Source organism: Bombina bombina, chromosome 6 (genome assembly GCF_027579735.1).
Source record: "Bombina bombina isolate aBomBom1 chromosome 6, aBomBom1.pri, whole genome shotgun sequence".
In the NCBI taxonomy this organism is placed as follows: domain Eukaryota; kingdom Metazoa; phylum Chordata; class Amphibia; order Anura; family Bombinatoridae; genus Bombina; species Bombina bombina.
The window spans coordinates 14,765,228-14,775,999 of NC_069504.1; the positions used below are offsets into that span (position 1 = coordinate 14,765,228).

General features: G+C 41.8%; 1 protein-coding gene across 1 annotated transcript in view; it reads left to right on the forward strand.

Annotated features, from left to right (window-relative positions):
* Positions 1–7,999, forward strand: part of LOC128662718 (protein DENND6B-like) — a 574,365-nt gene extending 566,366 nt beyond the window's left edge. Inside the window, exon 20 of the mRNA XM_053716624.1 lies at positions 5,848–7,999. Coding sequence (XP_053572599.1) covers positions 5,848–5,970 — 123 coding nt within the window. The 3' untranslated portion in view covers positions 5,971–7,999. The remainder of the gene's footprint in view (positions 1–5,847) is intronic.
* The last annotated feature ends 2,773 nt before the right edge of the window (positions 8,000–10,772 follow it).

A 10,772-nucleotide genomic window follows, 5' to 3' on the forward strand; every position in this document is an offset into this window, starting at 1 on the left:
GCACAAGGGAATAAGATTTGCTGTAGATGATTTAGGATAGGTTGGCAGCACCAGGGAATAAGATTTGCTGTAGATGATTTAGGATAGGTTGGCAGCACAAAGGAATAAGATTTGCTGTACATGATTTAGGATAGGTTGGCAGCACCAGGGAATAAGATTTGCTGTAGATGATTTAGGATAGGTTGGCAGCACCAGGGAATGTAAGATTTGCTGTAGATGATTTAGGATAGGTTGGCAGCACAAGGGAATAAGATTTGCTGTAGATGATTTAGGATAGGTTGGCAGCACCAGGGAATGTAAGATTTGCTGTTGATGATTTAGGATAGGTTGGCAGCACCAGGGAAGTAAGGTTTGCTGTAGATGATTTAGGATAGGTTGGCAGCACCAGGGAAGTAAGATTTTCTGTACATGATTTAGGATAGGTTGGCAGCACCAGGGAATGTAAGATTTGCTGTAGATGATTTAGGATAGGTTGGCAGCACCAGGGAATGTAAGATTTGCTGTAGATGATTTAGGATAGGTTGGCAGCACCAGGGAATGTAAGATTTGCTGTAGATGATTTAGAATAGGTTGGCAGCACCAGGGAAGTAAGATTTGCTGTAGATGATTTAGGATAGGTTGGCAGCACCAGGGAAGTAAGATTTGCTGTTGATGATTTAGGATAGGTTGGCAGCACCAGGGAAGTAAGATTTGCTGTTGATGATTTAGGATAGGTTGGCAGCACCAGGGAAGTAAGATTTGCTGTACATGATTTAGGATATGTTGGCAGCACCAGGGAATGTAAGATTTGCTTAGATGATTTAGGATAGGTTGGCAGCACCAGGGAATGTAAGATTTGCTGTAGATGATTTAGGATAGGTTGGCAGCACCAGGGAATAAGATTTGCTGTAGATGATTTAGGATAGGTTGGCAGCACGAGGGAATGTAAGATTTGCTGTAGATGATTTAGGATAGGTTGGCAGCACCAGGGAATGTAAGATTTGCTGTAGATGATTTAGGATAGGTTGGCAGCACGAGGGAATGTAAGATTTGCTGTAGATGATTTAGGATAGGTTGGCAGCACGAGGGAATGTAAGATTTGCTGTAGATGATTTAGGATAGGTTGGCAGCACGAGGGAATGTAAGGTTTGCTGTAGATGATTTAGGATAGGTTGGCAGCACGAGGGAATGTAAGATTTGCTGTAGATGATTTAGGATAGGTTGGCAGCACCAGGGAAGTAAGATTTGCTGTAGATGATTTAGGATAGGTTGGCAGCACGAGGGAATGTAAGATTTGCTGTAGATGATTTAGGATAGGTTGGCAGCACCAGGGAAGTAAGATTTGCTGTAGATGATTTAGGGTAGGTTGGCAGCACCAGGGAATGTAAGATTTGCTTTAGATGATTTAGGATAGGTTGGCAGCACGAGGGAATGTAATATTTGCTGTAGATGATTTAGGATAGGTTGGCAGCACAAGGGAATGTACGATTTGCTGTACATGATTTAGGATAGGTCGGCAGCACCAGGGAAGTAAGATTTGCTGTAGATGATTTAGGATAGGTTGGCAGCACAAGGGAATAAGATTTGCTGTAGATGATTTAGGATAGGTTGGCAGCACAAGGGAATACGATTTGCTGTAGATGATTTAGGATAGGTTGGCAGCACAAGGGAATAAGATTTGCTGTAGATGATTTAGGATAGGTTGGCAGCACAAGGGAATAAGATTTGCTGTAGATGATTTAGGATAGGTTGGCAGCACAAGGGAATACGATTTGCTGTAGATGATTTAGGATAGGTTGGCAGCACAAGGGAATAAGATTTGCTGTAGATGATTTAGGATAGGTTGGCAGCACAAGGGAATAAGATTTGCTGTAGATGATTTAGGATAGGTTGGCAGCACAAGGGAATAAGATTTGCTGTAGATGATTTAGGATAGGTTGGCAGCACAAGGGAATACGATTTGCTGTAGATGATTTAGGATAGGTTGGCAGCACAAGGGAATAAGATTTGCTGTAGATGATTTAGGATAGGTTGGCAGCACAAGGGAATAAGATTTGCTGTAGATGATTTAGGATAGGTTGGCAGCACCAGGGAATGTAAGATTTGCTGTAGATGATTTAGGATAGGTTGGCAGCACCAGGGAAGTAAGATTTGCTGTAGATGATTTAGGATAGGTTGGCAGAACCAGGGAAGTAAGATTTGCTGTAGATGATTTCGGATAGGTTGGCAGCACCAGGGAATGTAAGATTTGCTGTAGATGATTTAGGATAGGTTTGAAGCACCAGGGAATGTAAGATTTGCTGTAGATGATTTCGGATAGGTTGGCAGCATGAGGGAATGTAAGATTTGCTGTAGATGATTTAGGATAGGTTGGCAGCACCAGGGAATGTAAGGTTTGCTGTAGATGATTTAGGATAGGTTGGCAGCACCAGGGAATAAGATTTGCTGTAGATGATTTAGGATAGGTTGGCAGCACCAGGGAATGTAAGATTTGCTGTAGATGATTTAGGATAGGTTGGCAGCACCAGGGAATGTAAGATTTGCTGTAGATGATTTAGGATAGGTTGGCAGCACGAGGGAATGTAAGATTTTCTGTAGATGATTTAGGATAGGTTGGCAGCACAAGGGAATAAGATTTGCTGTAGATGATTTAGGATAGCTTGGCAGCACCAGGGAATGTAAGATTTGCTGTAGATGATTTAGGATAGGTTGGCAGCACCAGGGAATGTAAGATTTGCTGTAGATGATTTAGGATAGGTTGGCAGCACAAGGGAATAAGATTTGCTGTAGATGATTTAGGATAGGTTGGCAGCACAAGGGAATAAGATTTGCTGTCGATTATTTAGTATAGGTTGGCAGCACCAGGGAATGTAAGATTTGCTGTAGATGATTTAGGATAGGTTGGCAGCACCAGGGAATGTAAGGTTTGCTGTAGATGATTTAGAATAGGTTGGCAGCACAAGGGAATAAGATTTGCTGTAGATGATTTAGGATAGGTTGGCAGCACCAGGGAATAAGATTTGCTGTAGATGATTTAGGATAGGTTGGCAGCACAAAGGAATAAGATTTGCTGTACATGATTTAGGATAGGTTGGCAGCACCAGGGAATAAGATTTGCTGTAGATGATTTAGAATAGGTTGGCAGCACCAGGGAATAAGATTTGCTGTAGATGATTTAGGATAGGTTGGCAGCACCAGGGAATGTAAGATTTGCTGTAGATGATTTAGGATAGGTTGGCAGCACCAGGGAAGTAAGGTTTGCTGTAGATGATTTAGGATAGGTTGGCAGCACCAGGGAAGTAAGATTTTCTGTACATGATTTAGGATAGGTTGGCAGCACCAGGGAATGTAAGATTTGCTGTAGATGATTTAGGATAGGTTGGCAGCACCAGGGAATGTAAGATTTGCTGTTGATGATTTAGGATAGGTTGGCAGCACCAGGGAAGTAAGATTTGCTGTAGATGATTTAGGATAGGTTGGCAGCACCAGGGAAGTAAGATTTGCTGTTGATGATTTAGGATAGGTTGGCAGCACCAGGGAAGTAAGATTTGCTGTTGATGATTTAGGATAGGTTGGCAGCACCAGGGAAGTAAGATTTGCTGTACATGATTTAGGATATGTTGGCAGCACCAGGGAATGTAAGATTTGCTTAGATGATTTAGCATAGGTTGGCAGCACCAGGGAATGTAAGATTTGCTGTAGATGATTTAGGATAGGTTGGCAGCACCAGGGAATAAGATTTGCTGTAGATGATTTAGGATAGGTTGGCAGCACGAGGGAATGTAAGATTTGCTGTAGATGATTTAGGATAGGTTGGCAGCACCAGGGAATGTAAGATTTGCTGTAGATGATTTAGGATAGGTTGGCAGCACGAGGGAATGTAAGATTTGCTGTAGATGATTTAGGATAGGTTGGCAGCACCAGGGAAGTAAGATTTGCTGTAGATGATTTAGGGTAGGTTGGCAGCACCAGGGAATGTAAGATTTGCTTTAGATGATTTAGGATAGGTTGGTAGCACGAGGGAATGTAATATTTGCTGTAGATGATTTAGGATAGGTTGGCAGCACAAGGGAATGTACGATTTGCTGTACATGATTTAGGATAGGTTGGCAGCACCAGGGAAGTAAGATTTGCTGTAGATGATTTAGGATAGGTTGGCAGCACAAGGGAATAAGATTTGCTGTAGATGATTTAGGATAGGTTGGCAGCACAAGGGAATACGATTTGCTGTAGATGATTTAGGATAGGTTGGCAGCACAAGGGAATAAGATTTGCTGTAGATGATTTAGGATAGGTTGGCAGCACAAGGGAATAAGATTTGCTGTAGATGATTTAGGATAGGTTGGCAGCACAAGGGAATACGATTTGCTGTAGATGATTTAGGATAGGTTGGCAGCACAAGGGAATAAGATTTGCTGTAGATGATTTAGGATAGGTTGGCAGCACAAGGGAATAAGATTTGCTGTAGATGATTTAGGATAGGTTGGCAGCACAAGGGAATACGATTTGCTGTAGATGATTTAGGATAGGTTGGCAGCACAAGGGAATAAGATTTGCTGTAGATGATTTAGGATAGGTTGGCAGCACCAGGGAATAAGATTTGCTGTAGATGATTTAGGATAGGTTGGCAGCACCAGGGAATGTAAGATTTGCTGTAGATGATTTAGGATAGGTTGGCAGCACCAGGGAAGTAAGATTTGCTGTAGATGATTTAGGATAGGTTGGCAGCACCAGGGAATGTAAGATTTGCTGGAGATGATTTAGGATAGGTTTGAAGCACCAGGGAATGTAAGATTTGCTGTAGATGATTTCGGATAGGTTGGCAGCATGAGGGAATGTAAGATTTGCTGTAGATGATTTAGGATAGGTTGGCAGCACCAGGGAATGTAAGGTTTGCTGTAGATGATTTAGAATAGGTTGGCAGCACCAGGGAATGTAAGGTTTGCTGTAGATGATTTAGGATAGGTTGGCAGCACCAGGGAATAAGATTTTCTGTAGATGATTTAGGATAGGTTGGCAGCACAAGGGAATAAGATTTGCTGTAGATGATTTAGGATAGGTTGGCAGCACAAGGGAATAAGATTTGCTGTAGATGATTTAGGATAGGTTGGCAGCACAAGGGTATAAGATTTGCTGTAGATAATTTAGGATAGGTTGGCAGCACAAAGGAATAAGATTTGCTGTGGATGATTTAGGATAGGTTGGCAGCACCAGGGAATAAGATTTGCTGTATATGATTTAGGATAGGTTGGCAGCACAAGGGAATAAGATTTGCTGTAGATGATTTAGGATAGGTTGGCAGCACAAGGGAATAAGATTTGCTGTAGATAATTTAGGATAGGTTGGCAGCACAAAGGAATAAGATTTGCTGTGGATGATTTAGGATAGGTTGGCAGCACCAGGGAATAAGATTTGCTGTGGATGATTTAGAAAAGGTTGGCAGCACAAAGGAATAAGATTTGCTGTACATGATTTAGGATACGTTAGCAGAGTGTAGTTAATATATTGTTTGACTAATGCATGCACAGACAAACACCCTTTAGTAATTCATGTAATGAGTGCAGCGCTGTGAATGGACCGTAAATAGGGGAACAAACCGCTGGGTGGACTTTTTGGAGGCAGTTATTTGAATTAGAACATTATAATGTACTAGACCATATCGGCTGCCTCTGTAGCTACAGAGTAGAACCAAGTCTGCTTCTCAAGACATTTTTTAGGGACGTGAGCCAGAAGCTGTTCTGTTTAATGATGAGAGCTGATCCCTGTGTGAGTGTGTCCTGAGTTTGCTTCTGCCTCTCATTGTTAGTATCATGCCACCCTGTGTGTCTCTCCCTGCAGTATGTGACACTGCTCTTTTTATCCCTACAGGTCCGAGCTCACAGGCAACACCTTCCCATCAGCGCTGCATCAATTCAGAAACTAAAGCTACACATAGATGCTGTTATTTCTTCCCTTCCTGATGACCTACAGAGTATTCTGCACCCAAACTAAGATGTCATAGCATCCAACTTCACAGCCAGTGTCTGCAGAGCATCCTGTGCACTACCCAATATCTCTCAGCCAATGTCTGCGGTATCCTTCACCCTATCCAATAACTTGCAGCCAATGTCTTTAGAGTTCCTGAACCTTATCCAATACCTCTCAGCCAATGTCTTCAGAGTATCCTGCACCCTACCCAATACATCTCAGCCAATATCTGCTGAGTATCCTATACCATACCCAATACCTCTCAGCCAATGTCTGTAGAGTATCCTGCGTCATACCCAATACCTCTCAATCAATGTCATCAGAGTATCCTGCACCCTACCAAATACCTCTACCTCTCAACCAATGTCTTCGGAGTATTCTGCACCCTACCCAATACCTCTCAGCCAATGTCTGCAGAGTATCCTGCACTTTACCCAATACCTCTCAGCCAATGTCTGCAGAGTATCCTGCACCCTACATCTTATCCAATATCTGGATCTGCGCCCTACCCAATACTTCTCAACCAATGTCTTCAGAGTATCCTGCACCCTACCCAATACATCTCAGCCAATATTTGCAGAGTATCCTATACCCTACCCAATACCTCTAAGCCAATACTGTAGAGTATCCTGCATCCTACCCAATACCTCTCAGCCAATATCTGCAGAGTATCCTGCACCCTCCCAAATACCTTGCAGAGCACCCTGCTATTCATCTGACACCTGCAGAGCATCTTGCTCCCCGTCTGACACCTGCTAATACCTACCAAGCCTAGTCTATCATCTGATACCTACTGAGCACCTAATACCTACCGAGCATAGTGCCCCATTAAATACCTATCAAGCATTGTACCCCATCTAATAGCTGCCAAGCATACTGCTCCCCAACACCAGAAGACTTTCTACCCACTTGACAGAAGTTGGATCCTGCCCTCAGCATTGCAGGGTATTGAATGCTGTAGTCCTGCACAGCGTTGCCACATCAGATCCTTTGTCTATCACAAGCCGCTGCTACTTAAAGGACCAGTCAACACAGAAGATTTGCATAATCAACAAATGCAAGATAACAAGACAATGCAATAGCACTTAGTCTGAACTTCAAATGAATACTAGATTTTTTTTTCTGACAATTTTAAAAGTTATGTCTATTTCCACTCCCCCTGTACTATGTGACAGCCATCAGCCAATCACAAATGCATACACATTCCATGTGACAGCCATCAGCTAATCACAAATGCATATACGCTTATTCTGTGAATTCTTGCACATGCTCAGTAGGAGCTGGTGACTCAAAAAGTTTTAATATCCAATTTACTTACATTAAAAAAAAGTGCACAGTTTAATTCTGACTTGAGTGTCCCTTTAAGAACCATTAAAGCACTCAGTCATTGAGCAGCCTACTTATAGCAGATATTACTGTCTAAGATCTTAAAAAGCACAAAACTACATTCCAAGTGCTGTAGGTAAGGTCCCTGAAACAAGTCACTGCTGGGTAACAGAATTACTGGGCGTTGCTCCAATACACCAGTGTGACAAGAAAGGTTAACTTTTCCTTACATAGAGCACCATGTACACTAATCTTTTCCATCTTTATTATTTATAACTAGTCCTAAAGTCCGTGTACACGGGCCATTTTCTGCAGTGCAATGGTCCCATCCGCCCGCGCTCCCAACCCTGTCCGGCCACGCCCATTCCCATCCAGTCACGCTCCTTGTCATGCCCCCATCACACCCTCTCTGCTGCCTGATCCTCAATGACTGATCCTTCGTTATGGCCAGGTATGTTTGTCCTCGCGCAATCTCTACTGCGCATGACAGCTTTGGACAAACTTATCTAACCTTTTATTATATAGGATTATTATTTTTATTTATAAAGAGATTAGACGTCAGCATTGGTGTGGAAGCTTCAGAAAGTTCATGGAAATTGCATTTCTCTGTACTGTGATGTAATTTGTGTCACTGTAGTAGCATGAATCAATATGATTTCCAGTACCTGATGTAAAATAAATCTGATACTAAAATGTAAAGTGTTGGTTATAAAACTTTTGCTAACAAGACACTGTCAACTCATTTTGTTCTAATGAGTATGGAACCCTGGGGATTACAAAGTTCTGTAAGTGGGGTATTAATTGAGGAGATCACAGGGGCATTCAATGAGCATTCTATTTGAATACGGGGGGGGGGGGACAGATTTCTAAATTTTAAAGATTTATGGAGTTAATGACTGGGTAAGACATGTACCGAAGCACAGAGATAATCATCAATGTGTAAAACCAATTACTGACTTCTTTGAACAAAAAGATGGCAAAGGAATATATTGAGAGTTGTGAAATTCTACCATCACAAGTATCAAAAACTTAGGTACTAACCAAAGAACCATTTTATGTTGACAGTGAAGATGAGGGACAAAGCTCAGAGTGTGATGGTCAAAAGAAAATAGTTTATATTGTAAGATAATAAAAAAAGATGCATCAAATGTAGTAGAACCATAACAAGTCAAGAAGGAACATGAACCTTATAGCCAGATAACATGAGCTATAGCCTAGAAGAATTGTATGGTCAATAAGTTATGGACCTATTTGACTGCTGCAATAATTAGGAATACTTAGACCTATCAGGAAACATTATGGGGATTTTAAAGCAACATTGTACACTAAATTTCTCTTTGCATAAATGTTTGGTAGATGATACATTTATATAGCCCATCTGGGAGTGTTTTTGTAAAAATGTATAGTTTTGCAATTTTTATTTTCATATGCAGAGGAGGGGGGGGGTGTCTGCTCTTCTTGCTTTCCAGCCCCTTTCAGTTGGTGTCCCAGACTAACCTCATCAATAGAGCTAAACTGAGGGGCTTCTAAGTTTTTAAAAGGTTTTATACTGGATTTTGTATCAGTATATGTGCATATTCTTCTTTATAGTAGTGTCTATTACATGCAGTTATTTGTAAATCGTTGTATACTGTCCCTTTAAGAAGATGGACTACATCAAAACTTTAAAAATGTGTCCCGGAGGGGCGGAGCTAGCACTGGAGCTGAGCGGTCACATCTCATGGTAGCTCCAGCTACACTACATACAAAAAACAAATTTGGCGACCGCTCAAGCCTCCTTATTCTAATGCCAACTGGAACTTGTAGGGGCAGAGGCTTCAGAGACTTAAAATTTAACAGCGAGATGACTCTTGGATACAACCCTACCTCACTTATGGTGGTTTCCCTGACCAGAGTGCTAAGTGGCGGCCATTTTTTTTTACCTACGCAGCGAGCAGCTAATGAGGGGGAAACATTGATTTTTTGCAGTTACGTGGCCTTTTGTATTGAAAGTTATCGTGAGAGATAATATGGATCCAGCGGCATATATCCTTAGAGAACTGGGTAATCTCCTGGTCAGTTATCAGGCTGCATTTGCTCATACGCTCCAAAAGGCAGTTTGTTCGACCGATGCAGTTACCACAAGCCCCTCCATATTACACCATGCTACCACGATTGTGAAGTGGAAGGCGCCTTGGGGCCCCGGCGTCCACCACTCATCCTGCATGACACATGGAAAGGTATGGTAGGGAGCCCTGTGAACGCAGCATTCCCAGCTGAAGCACCGGATGACAGATGGCTCCGATATAAGGTGGAGGGTATAATTTCCCTCTGTTATATTCATCGCTCCATGGAGACAGAAGTCTACACTATTTCTGCACCTGCTCAGATATCTCCCATGCTTGAGGTTTGGAGATTCTTTCCCTCACTAACGGAGTTGTTTGTTAAGAAGATTCTAGGAGATGCTCACTTACCTGTTGTCGTAATTGAAGAGAGCAGGCAAAGTCCATTACCGGGTCTGGAGTTAACAAGCCCTAGGGGCATTGGCTAGATGAACTGTCCGGCAGATCCCTAAGTCCACCATCTTCTATGTGGTCACTGTAGAGATCATTAGATAGACTTGTCTGGCTGCCTTTGGACTGATAACCGTTTGTGAATGTTAACCATGTGTTTTGAGCAGGACAAAATGTTAGTTATTTCTTTGTTATCTTTAGTCCTTTGCACTCCTTATTTCCCTATACTTCTTCATTTTATTGTTTAAGTATGCTGTGCTGCGTAAAGTAAGTGGTTGTAAGAGTACCTGCTACCTACCATATACATACTCTCCATATGTGTGGTTTCCTATATATGTATTTACGTATTTGTAGTGTACATCACGATCCCTGTTTTGTTTGCCTATGTAATGATTCTTTGTATGATGGGGCACCACTCATGGGGATTCTTGCTTTAAAAGTGCATATGTTTTATACGTGGGGTTTGTAGCTTATATATGTAGAACGCTCTTCCTCACATTGGGTTGTTGCTTGCATGTGTTTTTTATAATTCGGCCATATTTTAATTTATATGGGGGGTTGGTATTTGGGCCATTTGGCTATACCTAGTCTAACTGTTACACTATGTTTTGGGGGTACTTGAAGGATAAATGACCCGGATGCCCAAATGTTTAATATTTCTGAAGTGGCTCAGACTTATTGCAGATTGTGTTTTTAGCTTTTTTTTTTTTTTTTTTTTTAATTGCTGCCGATCGTAAGCAGATGTGATTGCCAAGACACACCAAAAGAGGGGAGTCGTGGCTTGTTTTTAAAGCATTTCATGCGTGTCAACATTTAACTTGCAAGACATTTGTCTGATACTTTCCTATGCAGATCGGTAGTTTTGATACTTTGTAGCTACTTTTATGATTGCTGGGCTCCTGGTTGTTTACACTTTCTAGGCTGTAATTAACTGCAGTTGATCAAGGTATGTAATTTAATGTCTGTCTCTCTATATCCCTAATATAAGTACAGGAAGTCTGTCTACTT